This window comes from Myxocyprinus asiaticus, chromosome 10 (genome assembly GCF_019703515.2).
Source record: "Myxocyprinus asiaticus isolate MX2 ecotype Aquarium Trade chromosome 10, UBuf_Myxa_2, whole genome shotgun sequence".
Taxonomy (NCBI): Eukaryota; Metazoa; Chordata; class Actinopteri; order Cypriniformes; family Catostomidae; genus Myxocyprinus; species Myxocyprinus asiaticus.
Genome location: NC_059353.1, coordinates 50,877,015 through 50,902,309, shown reverse-complemented (window position 1 = coordinate 50,902,309; position 25,295 = coordinate 50,877,015). Strand labels below are relative to the sequence as shown.

The 25,295-nt window shown below is 33.2% G+C and overlaps 1 protein-coding gene across 1 annotated transcript; it reads right to left on the bottom strand.

Moving 5' to 3' along the window:
• Positions 1–4,554: 4,554 nt before the first annotated feature.
• gpr143 (G protein-coupled receptor 143) lies at positions 4,555–24,377 on the bottom strand. Its single transcript, XM_051708424.1, has 9 exons — positions 24,090–24,377; positions 19,510–19,619; positions 19,319–19,413; positions 19,071–19,163; positions 18,715–18,824; positions 18,432–18,540; positions 11,513–11,630; positions 7,830–8,088; positions 4,555–5,043 (listed from the first exon to the last, which is right to left on the bottom strand). Exons 1-9 carry the CDS (start codon positions 24,340–24,342, stop codon positions 4,943–4,945), a joined length of 1,248 nt encoding a protein of 415 aa, XP_051564384.1. The 5' UTR covers positions 24,343–24,377; the 3' UTR covers positions 4,555–4,942.
• Between the last annotated feature and the right edge of the window lie 918 nt (positions 24,378–25,295).

The window sequence follows — 25,295 nt, the reverse complement described above, 5'->3', positions numbered from 1 at the left end:
GCTTCAGATGTGTGCCTCAAAATCTGTGTCTTGTAAGTGGGAAAAGAACATTCCAGGCTGTGTGTTTGTTCTCCGGCTACGTCCACACTAATCGGTTTTCGTTTGGAAATGCATCAGTTTCGTTACGTTTACGCCTCTCATTTCCTCCACCAAAAAATGAAGCATTTCTGAAAAGCTCTCTATTAAAAAAATTATGATGATAGGAAACTGAAAACAGATTAGAGTGGATGTGGCCTCTGTGAGCTAGCAGACACCTTCATGTTTATATGTGTCATGGCATGTCCTAACCAAGACAAATGATACTAGCCATTACCATGGACGAGATAGTTCAGGTAAACTGGGCCATTTTTTTTATTGCAGTAAATGGTGAAACATTGCCCAGTTTTCCTGAATTCACTCTAGCTAGTTGCTTCATCACGTACTTCGTTAGGACATGGTGTTAATGCAACAAACATGGTTGCATTACCAACACTGCTTTTGTTTACCTGCTGTCAACATGTACTCCATCTACTGAGATTTACCTTCGTTAAAAGCTAGGGTATGCTTTGTATTTCCGCATGCCATTCTATCTCATGCACGGTTGAGTGCGTCAGCCTTTAAAAGTATACTCCTTTGACCACAAGCCCATATGGATGGGTTGAATCATATGCATTAATGGGGCTTTTCCACTGCACGGTACAGCTCAACTCGACTCGACTCTGCTCGCTTTTTGGGGGTTTTCCACTGTGGATAGTACCTGGTACCTGGTACTTTTTTTTAGTACCACCTCGGTCGAGGTTCCAAGCGAGCCGAGCCGATACTAAATGTGACGTCAAAACCCTGCAGATCACTGATTGGTCAGAGAGAATCGTCACTACCAGCGTCACTGGATTTGCGACATGGGACATCAACCCACTAGTTTTAAAGTTAGCAACAGCGACAGCAGTATCATTTGTTCACGCGACTTTCGAATTGTAAAAAGAAACGGCTGTGCGCAGAACCACGCCGTGGTCAATAAACAAGGTGCAGACGCTCCTCTCATTAGCGACAAACAAAGCGAAACGAAAAAGTCTTTCAGGAAGTGTCTCAGCTGTTGGCCGCACACGGCTACCACCGGACCTACCAACAGTGTAGGGAAAAGTAAAAAAAACTTAAAAGCGACTACAGAACCATCAAGGACCACAACAGCCGGAGTGGTTCAAACAGAAGAAAGTGGAAGTGGTTCGACCAAATGGACGCTATCTATGGCAATAGACTAGCGAGCAAAGGGAGGGAGAGTGCCCTGGACTCTGCGTTGTTGGAGTCTGTTGTTGGAGGATGGTAGAAACTCTATATTCTGCTTAAAAGCTTCACTTTATTTAGTTGCCCAGCTACTGGAAAGCTTGCTTCTAAAACAAACAGGCCAATTTAACTGTAACACTTGTGTAAAATCACCATGCAACAACTGCTTTATGCAGCACAATGAGCTAGTAGCTAACAGCTAGCGGTCGTGTTATTGTTTATGGTCAGTAATGTTTGTGTCATGTTTAAGATGATGTCACGGCAGTAGAGGTGGCGCAACTATGACGATCAGCCTATAATCCCACCCACGTTGAGGCGGCACTAAACTGCAGTGGAAAAGCAAGCTCAGAAAAGTAACGTGCAGTGGAAAAGTGTCATTTTTGTTTTCATTACTTGTTTAGCACAGTCAACGGTAAGCGAACAGTACGTGTGTACTTTGCTAATGACAAAATTTGCATTGCGCTAACTGTGCTGATGACGATATTGTCATTATGTGTACTGTGCACATACTGTGCTGATGACAAAATTGGCACCACGTTGTGCTAATGACTTTGCGACATACGTACTGTGCTAACGATTAAATTTGAGTTGTGCTAACTGTGCTGATGACAATTTGCATCACATACTGTGCTGATGACATTTTCATTACGTGTACTGTGCAGGTACTGTGCTAATAACTACATTTTCATTACGTGTACTTTGCGCGTACTGTGCTAATAACTAAATTTTCATTACGTGTACTGTGCGCGTACTGTGCCAATGACAAAATTTGCACCACGCGTTGTGCTAATGACTTTGCATCACACGTACTGTGCTTACGATGAAATTTGAGTTGCGCTAACTGTGCTGATGACAATTTGCGTCACACGTACTGTGCTGATGATGAAATTTTCATTACGTGTACTTTGCGCGTACTGTGCTAATAACTAAATTTTCATTACGTGTACTGTGCGCGTACTGTGCCAATGACAAAATTTGCACCACACGTTGTGCTAATGACTTTGCGTCATACGTACTATGCTTACGATGAAATTTGAGTTGCGTTAACTGTGCTGATGACAGTTTGCGTCACGTTTACTGTGCTGATGACATTTTCATTACGTGTAATGTACACATACTGTGCCGATGGCTAAATTTGCATCACACTTACTGTGCAAACAAAAAAATGTGCATTGCGCTAACTGTGCTAATGTCAATTTGCATTACACGTACTGTGCCAATGACTACATTTGCAGCGTACTTTGTGGTAATGACTTTGCGTCGCTCGTACTATGTTTACGATGAAATTTGAGTTGCGCTAACTGTGCTGATGACATTTACATTAAGTGTACTGGGCGCGTACTGTGCTAATGTCAAAATTTGTGTCGTGTACAGTGTGCGTGCTGTGCTAATGTCTAAATTTGACTAAATTTGCAGCGCACGTTGTGTGCTAATGACGTAAATTTGTGGCACACATCCTGTGCGGCTACTGTGCTAATGACAATTTGCGTCACGTGTACTGTGCTAATAACTACATTTTCATTATGTTTAATGTGTGCGTACTGTGCCAATGACAAAATTTGCACCACGCGTTGTGCTAATGACAATTTGCGTTATGCGTACTGTGTTGATGATGAAATTTTCATTACGTGTACTGTGCGCGTACTGTGCTAATGACTCAATTTGCAGCGCGCGTTGTGTGCTAATGACGTCAATCTGCGGCACACATGCTGAGCGGATACTGTGCTAATGACAATTTGTGTCATGTGTACTGTGCTAATAACTACATTTTCATTACATTTAATGTGTGCGTACTGTGCCGATGACAAAAATTGCACCACATGTTGTGTTAATGACTTTGCGTCACACATACTGTGCTTACAATGAAATCTGAGTTGCGCTAACTGTGCTGATGACATTTTCATTACGTGTACTGTGCTAATGTCAAAATTTGCATCACGCGTACTGTGCATATACTGTGCTAACAAAAAAATGTGCATTGCGCTAACTGTGCTAATGTCAATTTGCATCACGCGTACTGTGTGGATACTGTACTAATGACAATTTGTGTCCTGTGCTGATGACGTCATTTATATTACATGTACTGTGCGCATACTGTGCTAATGTTAAAATGTGCGTAAAGTGTACTGTGACGATGACTAAATTTGCAGCGCTCGTTGTGTGCTAATGATGTAAATTTGCGGCACACATCCTGTGCGGCTACTGTGCTAATGACGAAATTTACATTGCCCTAACTGTGCTGATGACAATTTGCACCAGGTGTACTGTGCTAATGACGACAAAATTTGCATTGCTTACACTGTACGTAAGTAGCGGCACGCAAAAAACTCAAGTATAATTTGGCCTGTACTTACCAGGGACTGATTCATTAGTCCTGCTGTAACCTTTAAGCTGTGATTGGTGCCTCACCTTGATATGATCTTTATTAAACCAGCAGCGACCTTTGTGACCTTGTTTGAAATCCCTGATGAAAGGGCCAATCTTTAATTCCACACTGTACACCGTATGAATATGGAAATTATAAGACACAAAATCTATTCCCAATTTTTTTTGTTTGTTTTTTTATGTAAAGCCCAGCAGTGATGCTTGATTGAAGCTTGCTTGCGGCTTCTATTCACCAGAAGTCCTTATTGTATGTGTCAGACTTAGAATTGCAATGTGATTGGACGATGTCTTGGCACGTGAAGAGCTTGCAGTTGGGCAGTGCATGTTTTGACGTGTATCTGACCCAGTTGCCAAGTATAAAGTGAAACTGTTTCATGGACAAAACTGTATCTCAGAGCCCAAATAAATCTATTTTGATATTACAAACAGTTGTGTTGAATTAATTTTTAAATATGATGTATTTTTATTTGCCAAAACAGTCCCACTTTATATTAGGTGCCTTTACTATGTACTAAGATTAAAATACATGCAATGTTTTTAATTGCTGCTAAATTCGCTGCTACTGAAGTTGAGGTACGGGGTAGGGTTAGGTTTAGGATTAGGGTTTACAATATTACTACAGATGTAATTAAATGTAACTACAATGTAACAACACATATGACATAAGTACATTGTATCAAACGCTTAAGTACATAGTAGTTAAAGACACCTAATATAAAGCTGGTCTGCCAAATCTAAAGTTCTAAATTATTGATAGAACCATTAAGTCTTTAATTACATTTTATTTCTTTAAATAAATATACTAATATTGGTCCAGATTTACTTTAGCAACCAAAAAATTGCTAACTCTTATCCATATTAGGCTGGGATACAAGAATGTATTTTAACATAGAAGAAATTGCACTTCACCTTTAATGGCAATATTTAGGAAGTAGATTTATTTAAGTATATTTACCATGTTTAATTTAATAGTACAGCATTTCTTCATGTCTGTTGTAATTAATATTTTTTAGCATTATAATACTTTGGTGAATGACTTAAAAGGACATTGGCTAACAAGTCATTAAACTTTGTTTGCTTACACCTTTGATACTCAAAAGTTTAGTTCATATTGAATTTGGCGGCATTCTAGCAAAACCAATACAGTACACTACATTGATTGATTTGAAGTTGATCAATGGCTTGTTTCTCACATAAATTGACTTCAAGTGCATAAAGACTTGTTGTAATCATGTTTTTCACGTTTCACGAGTTGAAGAATACTGTATGTTGTAAAATAGTCACACGTTGAAGACGTTCAGCCAGTAGAATTCTCCAGCGACGCTCCATCTGACTTGACATGCTCAAACTCGCGCTGTTCACTCGATATGTGGATTTCTATTGTACTCGACTCTGAACCTGTGAGATAACAAAGGGCACTAGTTAATTTAATCACTATTGTCTATTTTTATACAGTACACTAAATAATAATACAATTATTTGACTATAGAATTATATCTTCCATTAGTCTATATAGTCTTTAACATTATATAAATATACAATATCAGTTCTCAACCGCTTTTATTTTTTATACCCAGATTTTACATTGGACACCCAAAACGATCATGCAAAATTTACTTACTTAACCTTTGACGTCATAAACCAAAAATATGGGACGTGTTTTCTCCTCCCTTTTAAAAAGTTGACAAGTCTATTTATGTTGCAATGGACGATTGTAGAGACAATTTAGCAGAGATGGGTCACTTCTATTAACCCTCCTATGATATGTGGTCATTTTTGACCGAATTTTTTTTCCCTGATTAAATAAAAATGTTTTCCTTTATCTGAGCAGTACAAGACTTGGTGACTTTTCCTCCATTTGCCATCCGAACATACAAAAAAACAAAATAATTGGCCTTGATTCGACAAGTCTAAGCAGTCATAAAAAAAAGCAACACCTTTTGTATTCACGGTCAAAATTTACCGACCATTGAAAATTAATGGGAAAGACCAAAAAATAGAGCTTTTTTTTTATCTGTCAAATACAATCAATAAATCAGCCACAATGCAGAAAAAAACACAGAAATTACAGGGTGAGACTCTAAAACATCCTAAGCACAAAAAAAAAAAAAAACACACACACACACACACACAAACACACTTACACACACACAAAAATGAACTGGTGAGACTTTAACACATATTTTAATACATATTTTTACATTTGTCAAAAAACAATAAATCAGTCCCAATGCTAAACACACACACTCAGAAATGAAGGGGTAAGATGATAACACACAATGCAGAACACACACACTCACACACACACGTTTGCAAAATAAATGTTTACTATAAAAAGTTTGAAATTGCAAAATGTTTACTCTGATACTTCTGTTTTAAAATCGAATTGAATTTTTAGAATTTTGCAATTCATTTCTGATTCTTGATGTTCATTTTCTTGACATTATTATGCATTTATTTCATGTTATTAAATTTTTATGTTTGAAATAATTATTGGTAGAAAAATGCTTATTCTGTGTTTTCTATTTGTAACACCATGGTCAGGTTTGATTGCACGCATAATGACATAAACTGCAAAAACTGACACTTCAAATCAATTTTAAAATGCTAAACTTTCACAAATAATAGGCTGATAATGGTTAAATATATATCCAAATGTATATCTTGTGATAAAATATAAAATTAGGTTACAACAAGCCGTCAGACTATACAGTATGTCTACAGTCATCTACTGACTATTACTGGCATGACATGGTTTTCAAGTTTGTCACATTCTCATATTTTCTTCATGTTTCAACTTATAGAAGTGTAGGTTCTGATTTATTTATTTATTTATAAAAAAAATTCTTCAAAAATATGCTTATTTGTATATGCAAAATAATGGTAAAATTAATACATTAAATAATTTATTAATACATAAATAAAAATGGGATAAAATCCCAAAAGAAATGCATGATTTTATTGTTCTTCCTTCAGGGAAGAAAAAATGGTATCATCATCATCATAAAAAAGGGTTACACATCTGACCCTTCCGGTCAAAAATGACCGCAAATACCAAAGGGAGGTGCCATTTTTTATACCATAGGATGGATGTAGAAAAGAAAGTCCCGCCTTATAGGTAAAAGAGCCAATCACCTTTTAGACACAGATATCGCCTGTCAATCAACTCGAGAATGCGCATTTGCATTAGCTATGCAAGCCGGAAAAATTGGTTTTTTTTAGCCTTATCTGAGGTAAAGAAGCACAATTTATGGTTACAGCATTGTCAGATTTTATTGCTGATTTGAAATATGTTCTTTGATTATAATCTTGACCGACTGTTTTTGAGATTTCACTGTTCCCCCATTTAAGTAGATAGGAGCTGCACTGGCATGACTGGAAATAGCCTCCTGAGAGCGTTCCAAAGATAACCAACAGTGGACTGACTTGCCAGAAAGACTTTGTCGATTACACAGTTAGTTGCATATAATTATTTGCATTTAGCATTATTTTATCAGAACAGTCCTGAGACCATTTTAGGGTTGTGACCCACCAGTTGAGAAGCACTGACATAATATACAGATTATAAATCTAGAATTAAAGCTATAGTGTATATAGTATAATGTTTATTTAGCATTTTAACATTAGCCTCTTAAAGGTGCACTCAGTAATTTTTCCCTCTGAATGAAATGACTTTGTAAAACATGTTTAAAATGATGTTCACTCACATGAGATGAAGTCTCCAGTCATATCAGTATTCTTACAATAGCTTCTTTATTTTACACGGAGCAGGTCGTCTCATGTGTGCTGACGTGTTGAGATCACAAGACCAGTCGAATACAATTCACTTCACCTTGGAAAGCCCTGTTACTGAACTATTTTGCTTGCAGAATAAATGAGTCATGACTGACTGTGAAGAGTGCATTTCTACAATGTTTGCTTTTTGTGTAACGCTGCATCTTTGCTGCTAGTTTTCAATATCAGCCAGAGAAATATAAATAATTACTGATTGCACCTTTAAAATGAGATGCCATTTTATTAAAATTCACAATTCACAGTTTGCAAATACAGACAGTGTTTATTTCACATTTTACAGATTTAAAATTCAGATGTCATCTGACTGTCAATTTACATCAACATCAACTAGCGGCATCACCAGCCCATATATACAGGTGAGTTTTCTTCATTCCGTTTCAGTGTTTTACCTTCAGACAGGACACTTATGGCGTCTGAAGGGTGCTGGTGTCCGTTGGAGCTCAAATTCTTCTTGACTTCCTGTACGTGACTTTGGAAGAGCAGTGTGGAACCCACCATTGGGTTGTATCCAGCCCCGACGGCCACTGAAGTGGATGCTGAATCCCACAGCAACTCTCGATGTCTCTGTGGACTGAAGTCCACGTGCAACCCCGTCCAGCCATGAAACGCCAGCGTGTTGAGGAATCCTTGCATGGGATTTAAGATGCCCTGTAGAACAGAGGAGAGTATGTTGATGTGTTAACATGCACAGCAATACATTAATAACTACCAAAAATCAGCTTATTCAAGTTTACAATGGCAAGAAAAAGTATGGGAACACTTTGGAATTAGCTGGTTTTCTGCATTAATTGGTCATAAAATGTAATGTCATCTTCATCAAAGTCACAAGTATAGACAAACACAATGTGCTCAAGCTAACAACACACAAACAATTATAATCTTTCATGTCTTTATTGAACACATCCCATTAAACATATACAGTGCTGTGGAGAAAGTAAGTGAACCCCTAGGCTAAAGACATCAACAAAATCTAATTAGAGTCAGGAGTTGGCAAATCTGGCATCCAATTAATGAAACAGAATTGTAGGTGTGGGTTAGAGCTACTTTGACTTATAAAAAGCACTCAAACATTTTGGGTTTGCTATTCACAAGAAGCATCTGCTGACGTGGACCATGCCTTGCAAAAAAGAGATCTCAGAAGACCTACAATCAAGAATTGTTGCTTTGCATGAAGGGAGTGGAGTAAATGTAATGTGTAATATGAATTATGGGGTGTGGAGTGCCAGCAATATTACAAATGAGAATGATAACAGACCAGACACTATGACAGGGACAAACAACAGTATGGGACAGTATAATAATCTTTCATTTCAATGCATTATTCCATTAATGACATGACACCTATAGGTATACTGCCCATTATGTGGCTATGCTACAAAGCTGGAAAGGATTACAAAGTTATCTCAAAGAGCTTAGATATTCATCTGTCCACAGTTAGACAAATTGTCTATAAATGGAGATGATTTAGTACTATAGGTACTCTCTCTAGAAGTGGCTGTCCAGTCAAGATGACTCAAAGGGCACACCGCAGAATGCTCAATGAGGTAATAAAGAACCCTAGAGTGACAGATAAAGACTTGAAGGAATCATTGGAACTGGTTAACATCTCTGTTCATGAGTCTACTATACAGAAAACATTAAACAGGTATGGTGTTCATGGGAGGACATCACAAAGGAAGCCGCCGCTTTCCAACAAAAACATTGCTGCACACCTGAAGTTCACCTTGACACTCCACAACACTACTGGGAAAATGTTTTGTGGACTGATGAAACTAAGGTTGAATTGTTTGGGAAGAACACGCTGCACTACATATGACATAAAAAGGGCACCGCATACCAACATGAAAACATCATCCCAACAGTGAAGTACGCTGGAGGGAGCATTATTAATTGCGGCTGCTTTGCTATTTCGCGGCCTGGACCGCTTGCCATCATCAAGGGAAAAATGAATTCCCAAGTTTATCAAGATATCCTACAGGATAATGTCAGGGTGGCTGTGTGCTAGCTGAAGATCAGTAGAAGTTGGGTGATGCAGCAGGACAATGACCCTAAACATCGAAGTAAATCCTCTACAGAATGGCTTAAAAAAAAAGAAAATCCACTTTTTGGAGTGTCCCAGTCAGAGCCCAGACCTTAACCCAATAGAGATGCTGTGGAATGACCTCAAGAGAGCTGTTCACACCAGACATCCTAAGAATATGTCTGAGCTGAAGCAGTTCTGTAAGGAAGAATGGTCCAAAATTCCTTCTGAACATTGTGCAGGTCTAATCCGCAGCTACTGGAAACACTTGATTGAGGTTAATGATGCCAAAGGGATGCCAGGGACATATGCAAGGATCCTTTTTGTGGACTTCAGTTCGGCTTTCAGCACCATCACCCAGGCTATTCTCTGGACTAAATTAAACCAACTCTCCATTCCCACCTCTATCTGTCAGCGGATCACCAGCTTTCTGACGGACAGGCAGCAGTAAGTGAGACTGGGAAAATTCACTTCCAGCACAGTCAGCACTGGTGCCCACCAGGGATGTGTGCTCTCCCCACTACTCTTCTCCCTGTACACCAATGACTGCACCACCAAGGACCCCTCTGTCAAGCTCCTGAAGTTTTCATACGACATTACTGTCATCGGCCTCATCCAAGATGACAGTGAGTCTGTATACAGAAGGGAGGTTGAACAGCTGACTGTCTGGTGTAATCAAAACAACCTGGAGCTGAACATGTTAAAAACGGTGGGGATGATTGTGGATTTTAGGAGAAACACCCCAACATTGACCCTGCTCACCATTCTAAACAGCACTGTGGCAGCAGTGGAGTCATTCAGGTTCCTGGGCACTACCATCTCACAGGACCTGAAGTGGGAGACCCACATTGACTCCATTGTGAAAAAGGCCCAGCAGAGGTTGTACTTCCTTCACCAGTTGAGGAAGTTCAACCTGCCACAGGTGCTGCTGATACAGTTCTACTCAGCGGTCATTGAGTCTGTCCTCTGCACTTCAGTAACTGTCTGGTTTGGTGCAGCTATGAAATCAGAAGACTACAAAGGACAGTTCGGACTGCTGAGAGGATTATTAGTTGCCCCCTGCCCCCCCCTTCAAGAACTATACACATCCAGAATGAGGAAAAAGGCTGGTAAAATCACTCTGGACCCCACTCACCTTGCCCACTACCTTTTTGAACTGTTGCCTTCTGGCCGACGCTTCAGAACTCTGAGCACCAGAACCGTCAGGCACAGGATCAGTTTTTCCCCTCAGGCTATCCATCTCATGAACAGTTAAATTGCCCCATTGAGCAACAACTATGTGCAATACACAGATTAGTCTATGTATATTTATCCAACATACCATACCTCTTCTGCCTTTACATTCCCTTGCTTCTGTATATAACAGATTTGTATTTGTACATATGTGTATGTGTGTGTGTGTGTGTGTGTGTATATATATATATATATAGTATATGTATATATACCGTATATGTATATTGTCTAATTGTGTATTTCTATATGTACTTTACTTTCTATTCACTTTTAATTGTAATTTTTTTTATTTTTTATTATTATCTCTGTCTTGTTGCTGTATTGTTTGTGCACTGGAAGCTTCTGTCACCAAGACAAATTCCTTGTATGTGTAAGCATACTTGGCAATAAAGCTCATTCTGATTCTGATTTAAAGGAGGATTGACCAGTTATTAAATCCAAGGGTTCACTTACTTTTTCCACAGCACTGTGAATGTTTAATGGGATGTGTTAGAGAAATTAAAGATTATAATTGTTTGTGTGTTGTTAGCTTGAGCACATTGTGTTTGTCTATACTTGTGACTTTGATGAAGATGAGATCACATTTTATGACCAATTAATGCAGAAAACCAGCTAATTCCAAAGGGTTCACATACTTTTTCTTGACACTGTACATGACCGCACACACTATTTACTTAAAAAGCTGGTAAGAATGTGCATGTAAATGCCTTTTCCTTTATTGGGGTAAGGTCATGAACAGTTTATTTCATATTCTCACAGGATATTTGAATAGAAAATAGAAAAATAAAAAAAAAGCCCATGCAAGACTTCAAAACTTACCATTATAAACCATGTGATGAGCGCAGCATTGCGAACATTTTTCAGACTGTTGGCTTTAATATCATCTTGCATCTCCAGGTAAAAGAGCAAACTTTCATTAATAATGTTGGGCAACCAGCTAGAATGAGAAAACATTAATTACATTGATTAAATTCGATTACATTTACAATTACTTGATTAAACTCAATTATATTTACAATCACTTTTAACCAAAGTGTTGCCTATTCATATTAAACCATGAATTATTTATAGACAAACATAAATGTAGTGAAAGTAAATAGTACATTTTCATGGGAAAAAAATATATTCTACATTATATACAGTGTATATATATTATATATATATTATGCGGGGCCAAACAGGAAATAATTATATAAAATCGGAATACATACTTGTAATTCCGAATATATAAATCTAAATCAGAATATATAAATATATATCCAAAATAATAATAATAATAATAATAATAATAATAATAATAATAATAATGTTATATTAGGGACATTATTGAAGTTTCTAATGCTTTCCATCATTAATACGCTGAGATGCATGCAAAAAAGCACAGGCGAATGCATCTTAACAGAATGCGAAGAAGTTGAGGACAGAGGGATCCCTTCTAGACATGATCATAGTTTAGCATGGGGAAAATCGATTCCCTTTTACCATAGTTACTCATTCATTCCTATGAGAAAAACGGGGAGAAATATCCGATAGATTTGGCTATTTTAACAGCAAAAAACTTGACGAAAAACTGTTGTGTAGTTTTTTGCACTTCAGACAAAGCCAAAAAAATAACCCAGAACTGATATTTTATCGCCTTTCAACCGATAAATATAGAAACCTATAGATGAGTGCTGCATCTGCAAGCTTTTGAGCTGTTGAGCCACAGAAATCTGCCAATTTTAACTGACTGTGATGAAGGACCCATTGGGCTTCCAAACCCTGGCTAGCAAGAAATGGATGAAGTAGAATAAAAAAAAATAATTATAATAAAATAAATAAATAAATAAATAAACACTTGTTGTATGGGGAAAGCTGACTGATTATGACATTATGGTGTAAAACAAATATTTATATTAACTGTTTTAGTCACATAAGAAACATTAAAGCTTGTCTATCAGTAAGCTTTATCAAAAAGTGATTTTATAAAAAAAATATTTAGATTTACAACTACAGTATTTATTCAGGATTAACAACTATATATTCAGATTTATATTTAAATATTCAGATTTATATTTATATATTTGGAATTACAAGTATATATTCAGATTTATATTTATATATTTGGAATTACAACTATATATTCAGATTAAGGCTTATATATTCAGATTTACAACTATAGATTCAGGATTTACAACTATATATTCAGATTAAGGTTTATATATTCAGATTTACAACTATATATTCAGATTTATATTTAAATATTCAGATTTATATTTATATATTTGGAATTACAAGTATATATTCAGATTTAGATTTATATATTCAGGATTTACAACTATATATTCAGATTAATATTTATATATTCAGATTTACAACTATAGATTCAGGATTTATAACTATATATTCAGATTAAGGTTTATATATTCAGATTTACAACTATATATTCAGATTAAGGTTTATATATTCAGGATTTACAACTATATATTCAGATTTATATTTAAATATTCAGATTAAGGTTTATATATTCAGGATTTACAACTATATATTCAGATTTATATTTAAATATTCAGATTTATATTTATATATTTGGAATTACAAGTATATATTCAGATTTAGATTTATATATTCAGGATTTACAACTATATATTCAGATTAATATTTATATATTCAGATTTACAACTATAGATTCAGGATTTACAACTATATATTCAGATTAAGGTTTATATATTCAGATTTACAACTATATATTCAGATTTATATTTAAATATTCAGATTTATATTTATATATTTGGAATTACAAGTATATATTCAGATTTAGATTTATATATTCAGGATTTACAACTATATATTCAGATTAATATTTATATATTCAGATTTACAACTATAGATTCAGGATTTATAACTATATATTCAGATTAAGGTTTATATATTCAGATTTACAACTATATATTCAGATTAAGGTTTATATATTCAGGATTTACAACTATATATTCAGATTTATATTTAAATATTCAGATTAAGGTTTATATATTTGGAATTACAAGTATATATTCAGATTTAGATTTATATATTCAGGATTTACAACTATATATTCAGATTAATATTTATATATTCAGATTTACAACTATAGATTCAGGATTTATAACTATATATTCAGATTAAGGTTTATATATTCAGATTTACAACTATATATTCAGATTAAGGTTTATATATTCAGATTTACAACTATATATTCAGATTAAGGTTTATATATTCAGATTTACAACTATATATTCAGATTAAGGTTTATATATTCAGATTTACAACTATATATTCAGATTAAGGTTTATATATTCAGGATTTACAACTATATATTCAGATTTAGATTTATATATTCAGGATTTACAACTATATATTCAGATTAATATTTATATATTCAGATTTACAACTATAGATTCAGATTAATATTTATATATTGAGACTTACATCTATAGATTCAGGATTTGCAACTATATATTCAGATTAAGGTTTATATATTCAGATTAAGGTTTATATATTCAGATTTACAACTATATATTCAGATTAATATTTATATATTCAGATTTACAACTATAGATTCAGGATTTATAACTATATATTCAGATTAAGGTTTATATATTCAGATTTACAACTATATATTCAGATTAAGGTTTATATATTCAGATTTACAACTATAGATTCAGATTAATATTTATATATTGAGACTTACATCTATAGATTCAGGATTTACAACTATATATTCAGATTAAGGTTTATATATTCAGATTTACAACTATAGATTCAGGATTTACAACTATATATTCAGATTAAGGTTTATATATTCAGATTTATAACTATATATTCAGATTAATATTTATATATTCAGATTTACAACTATAGATTCAGATTAATATTTATATATTGAGACTTACATCTATAGATTCAGGATTTACAACTATATATTCAGATTAAGGTTTATATATTCAGATTAAGGTTTATATATTCAGATATACAACTATATATTCAGATTAATATTTATATATTCAGATTTACAACTATACATTCAGATTAATATTTATATATTCAGATTTAGATTTATATATTCAGACTTACTATAGATTCAGGGTTTACAAGTATATATTCAGATTTAGATTTATATATTCAGATTTACAACTATACATTCAGATTTATATATACAGGATTTACAACTATATATTCAGATTAATATTTATATATTCAGATTTACAACTATAGATTCAGGATTTATATATTCAGATTTACAACTATACTTTCAGATTAATATTTATATATTCAGATTTAGATTTATATATTCAGACTTACTATAGATTCAGGGTTTACAAGTATATATTCAGATTTAGATTTATATATTCAGATTTACAACTATACATTCAGATTTAGATATTCAGGATTTACAACTATATATTCAGATTAATATTTATATATTCAGATTTACAACTATATATTCAGATTAATATTTATATATTCAGATTTAGATTTATATATTCAGATTTACAACTATACATTCAGATTTATATATTCAGGATTTACAACTATATATTCAGATTAATATTTATATATTCAGATTTACAACTATAGATTCAGGATTTACAGGTATATATTCAGATTTAGATTTATATATTCAGATTTGCAACTATAGATTCAGATTAATATTTATATATTCAGATTTACAACTATATATTCAGATTTTTATTTTTATTTTCAGATTTACAACTAGATACAGGATTTACAACTATATATTCAGATTTAGATTTATATATTCAGATTTACAACTATAGATTCAGATTAATATTTATATATTCAGATTTAGATTTATATATTCAGACTTACTATAGATTCAGGGTTTACAAGTATATATTCAGATTTAGATTTATATATTCAGATTTACAACTATACATTCAGATTTAGATTTATATATTCAGATTTACAACTATATATTCATGATTTATATATTCAGATTTACAACTGTAGATTCAGATTAAAATTTATATATTCAGATTTACAACTATACATTCAGATTAATATTTATATATTAAGATATAGATTTATATATTCAGATTAATATTTATATATTCAGATTTACAACTATAGATTCAGGATTTATATATTCAGATTGCAACTATATATTCAGATTTATATATTCAGGATTTACAACTATATATTCAGATTAATATTTATATATTCAGATTTACAACTATACATTCAGATTAATATTTATATATTCAGATTTAGATTTATATATTCAGACTTACTATAGATTCAGGGTTTACAAGTATATATTCAGATTTAGATTTATATATTCAGATTTACAACTATATATTCAGGATTTATATATTCAGATTTACAACTGTAGATTCAGATTAAAATTTATATATTCAGATTTACAACTATACATTCAGATTAATATTTATATATTCAGATTTAGATTTATATATTTAGATTAATATTTATATATTCAGATTTACAACTATAGATTCAGGATTTATATATTCAGATTACAACTATATATTCAGATTTATATATTCAGGATTTACAACTATATATTCAGATTAATATTTATATATTCAGATTTACAACTATATATTCAGGATTTATATATTCAGGATTTACAACTATATATTCAGATTAATATTTATATATTCAGATTTACAACTATAGATTCAGGTTTTATATATTCAGGATTTACAACTATATATTCAGATTTATATATTCAGGATTTACAACTATATATTCAGATTAATATTTATATATTCAGGATTTACAACTATATATTCAGGATTTACAACTATATATTCAGATTAATATTTATATATTCAGATTTACAACTATAGATTCAGGATTTATATATTCAGGATTTACAACTATATATTCAGATTTATATATTCAGGATTTACAACTATATATTCAGATTAATATTTATATATTGAGATTTACAACTATATATTCAGATTTATATATTCAGGATTTACAACTATATATTCAGATTAATATTTATATATTCAGGATTTACAACTATATATTCAGGATTTATATATTCAGGATTTACAACTATATATTCAGATTAATATTTATATATTCAGATTTACAACTATATATTCAGGATTTATATATTCAGATTTACAACTATATATTCAGATTTATATATTCAGGATTTACAACTATATATTCAGATTAATATTTATATATTCAGATTTACAACTATAGATTCAGGATTTATATATTCATGTTTACAACTATATATTTAGGATTTATATATTCAGATTTACAACTATATATTCAGGATTTATATATTCATGTTTACAACTATATATTCAGGATTTATATATTCAGATTTACAACTATATATTCAGATTAATATTTATATATTCAGATTTACAACTATATATTCAGGATTTATATATTCAGATTTACAACTATATATTCAGATTTATATATTCAGGATTTACAACTATATATTCAGATTAATATTTATATATTCAGGATTTACAACTATATATTCAGGATTTATATATTCATGTTTACAACTATATATTCAGGATTTATATATTCAGATTTACAACTATAGATTCAGGATTTATATATTCATGTTTACAACTATATATTCAGGATTTATATATTCAGATTTACAACTATATATTCAGATTAATATTTATATATTCAGATTTACAACTATAGATTCAGGATTATTATATTCATGTTTACAACTATATATTTAGGATTTACAAGTATATATTCAGATTTTAGATAAATATTTCCTGTATGGCCCCACATATATATATATATATACACACACTACCAGTCAAAAGTTTTGAAACACTTGACTGAAATGTTTCTCATGATCTTAAAAATCTTCTGATCTGAAGGTGTATGCTTAAATAGTTTTGTAGACAAAAATATAATTGTGCCACCATATTAATTTATTTCATTATAAAACTAAAATTTAATTAAATTTTTTTTTAAGTGTTTCAAAAATTTTGACCGGTAGTGTGTGTGTGTGTGTGTGTGTGTGTGTATATATATATATATATATATATATATATAATATTTAGTTTTTAATTTTTATATTTTTTGTTTTTTATTTATTTATTTTTTCTAAAAATATTCCATGAGAACTGACTATATTAATTTAATTTAAATTATTATACAATAATATATTATATTTCATCCAGTAAAAGTCAATTTTCATTGGAAAAAAATATAAAAAAAAATGTATATAGAATATCTATTTATCTATATATTTGTGAATATATATATATAAAAGCTCAAGTCATACGGTCTATATTTTGGTGCTTTTTATTCTTTTTTTTTATGCTTGACAGAATGCTTGACCGTATAAGTGGCCATCCACTAAAAACAGCAATTGAGAAATTCTGTCTAACACCCCATTTTGTGCTTCACAGAAGAAAGAAAATAATACTATGTTAGAACAGCATTAAGGGTGCGTAAATGTTCATTTTTTGAGTGAACTATCCCTTAAAGGGATTTTATTTATTTTTATCAAATCCTCAATTAAAATGCAAGAAATATTTTATCTTCCAATGTGATTGTTTAATCAGTATTAGATCAAAAGCTAATAAAACAATTATTTAGTTCTTAGCTCTAATATTTCAGCTCATTTTACATGCAAGGCTGGATTTATTCAAAAAGTAGGAATATTGACTTGATAATATTATATCTCTGCTAAATAAAAGCAAAATGAATGGGAAGATAAACGTCTCACCAGATGAAAAACACCAGCATTATTTTAAAGAATCGTATCTTGATTTCACTTCCAAGTCGCCTCTCGTTCTCAGTGTAGATGCCCTGTTGACCTTTGAGCAGTGATGTCACTGCAAGAAAACAAACCAATGTGAGTCTCACATTTAAGAACAGTGTAAAACCAACAGTTCAGAGTACAGTTGAAATATATTACTTGGTGGAAGAGTTATCTTTTTAGAATATCTGGATTAATAATTTATTTTTGTACAAATTTTTGTTGCACCTATAAATTGGGACGCTCTTACCCGCAGACACCGTTCTGGCGAAGAGCACCGGGTTCACACACAACACCAGCAGCAGCGGCGCGTATGTGGTGATGTAATGAGGGATTGCGTGCTGAAGACCATTTTCACAACTGAAATTACAAACAGACTTTCAGTTTAGATCCAGCAAAAGGGCAAAATAACAACAATAGACTAACTCAAACTGTGCAGAGGATCCTGAGGGCGATATTTGACCTACATCACTGTGTAGAACACTCTTAAAGGAACAGTTCACTCAAAAAATTGACTTGAAGACTTGGAATATAGCACAAAAGTCATATGGACTACTTTTGTTTGTGACGACTTTTCATTTGTTCGTTTAACATCACAGACTTTACCTGGATATAGAAGGGTAATAGAGCATGGCCACGCCCTCCACACACAGCAGAAGAGTCAGACCCCATGTGATCATGTGATATAGGACGATGGTGCTACAGGAACCACATGAGAGATCATGTGATGAACATCAACAAAAGTTCAATGAAAAGAATAAAATCCGCGAATGATATTAGACGATTTCCGCAGTGGTTTTGGATACATGTGCATTCATTATTTACGCAAAATCCTCCTTGCGTGATGGACAAACCTGATTCCAGCTGATCGTTTGACCACTAAGAAGACGTCCACCGCGTAACAGAATGTCCACCAGAAGGAGGCGCTAAAGAACAGCTGAATCCACATCTGACAAGAAAACCCCAGTCATTCATCATATAAGTTATGTCATATAAAGACACTTTACACCATCCAGTCAAGTCCTGATGTGATGCATGAACTTACTGCACTGCCGACACAATACACTTCCGGCCACACGTCGCTGCTGTTGCCAACGGAGATGCCACTGATGAGGTTGGGTAAACCGAGCCATATGGATGACCTGACGATGATTCCTGGAAAGATTCAATAATATTTACTCATTTCAAAACATTTGTTATTAAAGAAATAGTTTACCCAAAAATGAAAATTCTCTCATCATTTACTCATCCTAATGCCATCCCAGATGTGTGGCTTTCTTTCTTCTGCAGAACACAAATGAAGATTTTTAGAAGAATAATTCAGCTCTGTAGGTCCATACAATGCAAGTGAATGGTGACCAGAACTTTGAAGTTCCAGCAAGCACATAAAGGCAGCATAAAAGTAATCCAGTGGTTTAATCCATGTCTTCAGAAGTGATATGATAAGTGTGTTGAAAAACAGATCAATATTTAAGTCCTTTATTACTATAAATCTCCACTTTCACTTTTACATCTTTTACAAGTCACATGTGGTGTCTGTTTAGATTCACTTTCACATCTGAAAGTGAAAGTGGAGGTTTCTCACCCGAACCTATCATATCACTTCTGAAGACATGGATTAAACCACTGGATTACTTTTATGCTGCCTTTATGTGCTTTTTGGAGCTTCAAAATTCTGGTCACCATTCACTTGCATTGTATGGACGTACAGAGCTGAAATATTCTTCTAAAAATCTTAATTTGTGTTCTGCAGAAGAAAGAAAGTCATACACATCTGGAATGGCATGAGGGTGAGTAAGTGATGAGAGAATTTTCATTTTTGGGTGAACTGTCCCTTTAAATTGTCTTTTTGTTCTAACTGTAGTCAAAGTTCAGGCAAATTTACAGAGCAAACATTGGCAAAAATGACATATAGGTAGAATATGTGGTGACCTCACTGAAAAAACTGTGTCCTCAAGTTGTGCATCAGTGTCAACCCTATTACCAATCATATTTTTCCCTTTTTAAAGTAATTAACTTTTCCAAAAAATGCATGACATTATCATGCTTTTAAGAAGTGAACTCTTCTTAGTCTCTTTATATCACTTTATCTTATGTTTTGTTGTGTTTGTCATTGGGGATGGTCTTAAAATGTCAACTGTTACGATGATTTTATATAGTGAACAATTGATAATTGAAAAGTGGATATTTTTTCGAAATATCGGCCTTGGGGCCTGGGTATCTCAGCGAGTATTGACGCTGACTATCACCCCTGGAGTCGCGAGTTCGAATCCAGGGCGTGCTGAGTGACTCCAGCCAGGTCTCCTAAGCAACCAAATTGGCCCGGTTGCTAGGGATGGTAGAGTCACATGGGGTAACCTCCTCGTGGTCTCTATAATGTGGTTCTCACTCTCGGTGGGGCGCGTGGTGAGTTGTGTGTGGATGCTGCGGAGAATAACGTGAAGCCTCCACACACGCAACGTCTCCACGGTAACGCGCTCAACAAGCCACGTGATAAGATGCGCGGATTGACGGTCTCGTGAGATTCGAGTCACTATGCCACCACTGAGGACTTACTGGCCTTAAATAATGTTTCTAGGAAGAGTCTTGTAGTTTCACAACCTTCAGTTCAAGGCTTATAATATCAAAACTTCATTTGTGACATAATATTGATTACCACAAAAATGTATTCCCCCTGTTCTTTAAAAAAGCATAAATGGAGGTTCCAGTGAGACACTTACAATGGAAGTCAATGGGGTCAATTTTTACAGGATTTAATGTCAGAAATGTGACGCTTATAATTTTATAAAAGCACTTGAATTAATTCTTCTGTTAAAACTTGTGTATTATTTGAGCTGTAAAGTTGTTTAAAAAGTTGATTTTATCACAGTAAAATCATATTAACACACATATTGTGTGTCTTGTGTCTGTACTTTTGAAATAGTGAGTATTTTTTTTGTGTGTGTGGATTTTTTCCCCTTTTTCACACAATTTGGAATGCCCAATTCCCAGTGCGCTTTTAAGTCCTCATGGTCACGTAGTGATTCGCCTCAGTCCGGGTGGCAGAGGACGAATCTCAGTTGCCTCCACGTCTGAGATCGTCAACCCATGCATCTTATCACGTGGCTTGTTGAGCGCGTTGCCACGGAGACATAGCGTGTGTGGAGGCTTCACGCCATCCACTGCATCAACCACGCTCAACTCACCACGTGCCCCACCGAGAGCAAGAACCACATGATAGCGACCACGAGGAGGCTACCCCATGTGACTCTACCCTCCCTAGCAACCGGGCCAATTTGGTTGCTTAGGAAACCTGGCTGGAGTGAAACAGTGAGTATTTTAATGTTTACAGATTGACCCCATTGACTTCCATTGTAAGTGTCTCACTGGAACACACATTTGTGCTTTTTTAAAGAAAAGGAGGGATGAGTCTAAATTAATTTTTGTGGTAATCAGTATTATGTCACAAATGCTGTCGATTGAACTGAACTTGTATTGAACCCGGAATATTCCTTTAACAGTTAAATGCATGGTAATTTCCCCAAACACTCTTACAGATTCAGGTCACTTATATCTATCAAAAATGGATGTACAAAATGCCCAGATAGTGTCACATTTTCAAGACAATTATAAAATAATAAAACTAAATATATTTTGATGTTTTATTTTTTATATATCAAAGAGAAAATGCAACAAATCACGAACAGGATTCATTATATTCAAACACACACACGCACACACACACACACACACACACAAAACTGGCATCTGTGGTTGCCAGAATAATTATGTACAAAATACAGTGAAAATGTAAATCATCTTTACAGAACAACCTGTACATTTTACAGTTTAAATCTGTTGTTTTTACTGTATATTTTTACTGTTGTTTATATTATTAAATGATAAACTTATTATTAAGAAACTGTAAAAATCTGCTTTTCACTTTATAATGTGTTGTTAATCACTGTAGTAATTACAGAAGAGCACATGATGACATGAAGTTCACCAGTAGTGGCTCTTCTGATGATCAATAAACATATAGAGACATTATCACTCACACAAACACTAAACACCATCAGGGTAACACATGTGAAATTAAAATAATACAGTAAACGTGAACTAAACTACATTAAATATAACACAGAACACCCCAATGTACATAACTGATATTAAAAATAAGAAAAACAGAACTATTCCCATAAAATAAAATGAAATGTGATGGGCCACGCAGGGAATTCTGGGAACGCCTGATTATTGTTTTTTACCATAATTTTAACAATAATTTACCGTGTACTCTCTTGTTAAACATAATATAAATTTTAACCGTTAATTAAATGGAAAAGTCATACTTTTTACATCTAAATTTTACCGTAAAACTACATGGATTGTCTTTTTAAATATATTTTTAAAAACTGTTTTTATATTTTACGGTTATTACTCGTAAACCAATTTAAATATATATATTTTTTTAACTGTAGCATTTTTACAGTCTTTTACCGTTAAAATTATGGACATTTTTTACTGCTGTGCATTCAACAAGCACAACACCGACACCTTTAACACTTGCACACTGTCACCATGTCAACAACCGCATCTCGCTGAAAGCGTTTAAACGCGCTCCTCCCGCTGGGCCCCATGGGAGCTGTAGCCCCTGGGCTTCAGCCCATATAAGCCCATGCATTAATGCGCCCCTGACTGTATGCATGTGTACACACATATGGGATACAGATAATTCACTATTGTTGCACAGAAAGTCAACATGATATAGTGTTTATTTGTATGAATATAGTGCTCACTTCTCTTGTAATATACAAAGAAACAGAATCACGTGATGGTAAACTTACATAAATATGAAATAATCATAAACAATATATTTTATGGAAGTGAAAAAAAAAGAAAAAAAAATGACACTATTACATACCCTGAATAAAACAATTAAGAAAAAAAATGAAGAAATAAATTATATATATATATATATATATATATATATATATATATATATATATATATATATATATATATATATATATTTTTTTAGGGTATGTAATAGTGTCATTTATATATATATAATGTATTTATTTATCTTTTGCCTTGTGTGTGTGTGTGTGTGTGTGTGTGTGTGTGTGTGTGTGTTACACTATTTATAAGAGAGCGATTGAGGAATACTAAAGATGTGTGTGCACAACTCCAAAAAATGGATGAGGTGCAGGGGGTGAAATGAGGTCCCGGGTCACTAAAGACCCGAGGTATGCTTAAGGGTTAATCAGTCAACCCTTTTAACTTTCTGAAGGAATTTATGTCAGAATATGCATATTCAAGTTTTTATTTTGTTTGATTTGGCATAATGCAATTTATTACATTAAATGACGCAACGGTAGCAAAATAGCGTAAATCTGACCGCGGGCCCGCGGCGGCAATTTTATTTTTATTTTTATTTTTATTTTGTTTCGCTGTTTACAGAGACAGGTGTGATATTTCATGGCACCTATTTCCAGGATGTAGATTTTAAAATAAAATAAAAATAGTTTACAGCTTAACAATAAAACATACTGTCTCATACAATGTTTAAAATCCTATCAAATTAAAATTCAACTATATGTATATAATCTATATGTAAAGCCTAGTTCTGTAGGCTGCAGTGTTTACCTGTGCATCCTAAGATATCACACACACTGATGATGAATAATATCCTGAGAGATGAGGCGGGTTTGTGCTGCGGGTGTCCCGGGCGTCGGTATCCTCTCCGTTTGGGTAAAATCTGAATGACGGAAAATATGAAACTAACGCTCGCGCTGCAGATACAGATCGCGCTGAAGAACACCGACTGAAAGTTCACCACGAATTCAGTGGCGGCGTCGCGGTTCGGACAACAGAAGGTTTCGAGTCGAGGAGATGCCATGCTGGAGTTTGGGTGGAAGAGAGGAGATTCATTCATTCATTCATTCATTCATTCATTCTGCTGGCACGAGCTGCGAGTCACATCACGAGCTCCAGCATCATGTGCTTTAGTTTAATCCAGCTGCAGTCAGTCACGGCTTTAAACCCGCTCAAGAATGTGCTGCAGATCATCTTACTACAGGGTGTTTTTATTAAAACCAACAGATTTCCCCTCTTGTTTTATGTAGGTCTTGAATACTTTTACCATGCCTTCATCATCACTTTCTAAAGTAGGCTACATTATTACTTTTAAAATGCCTTTTATGTATACATTTGATTGTTTTAACCTTGTCCCAGACCCATATTTTTTATATTAAGATATGAGAATTCATCATAAAAATATTTATCAATTTTTTAAACCTATAATAATCTAAACAAAGAGTTTCAATATTTATTGTTTGAAATTGTCTATATTAGTTATGTACACAAAATACACAAGAAAAAACAAGTTTGTCCTGGTACAATCAACTGTATAATAAATTAAAAAATGTAATTTAATTGAGAAATCTTTAACACAATTAAATTAGTGAATTGTGTCATTGAGAAAAATTCTGAAAGCGAAATAAATCTACAGTGATGCATGTACATACACTGATGGACATTGTTACACAAATTACAAATATATATATATATATATATATATATATACACTACATTTATATAATAATAATAATAATTATAATATATACAATTTATATATATATATATATATATATATATATATATATATATATATATATATATATACATACAATATATACACTTGCAAACTGTAGTCTGGCTTTTTTATGTCTATATAGGACTCGTTTTACTGTGGATATAGATACTTGTCTACCGGTTTCCTCCAGAATCTTCACAAGGTCCTTTGCTGTTGTTCTGGGATTGATTTGCACTTTTCGCACCAAACTATGTTCA

Coding starts and splice junctions, on each gene's coding strand:
- gpr143 (XM_051708424.1), bottom strand. CDS start 24,342: ATGGCATCTCCTCGACTCGAAACCTTCTGTTGTCCGAACCGCGACGCC. Junction 18,825..19,070: donor TATTACCCTTCTATATCCAG/GTAAAGTCTGTG, acceptor TTGTAATTTCAG/TTGTGAAAATGGTCTTCAGC. Junction 11,631..18,431: donor ATGCTGGTGTTTTTCATCTG/GTGAGACGTTTA, acceptor TTCTCATTCTAG/CTGGTTGCCCAACATTATTA.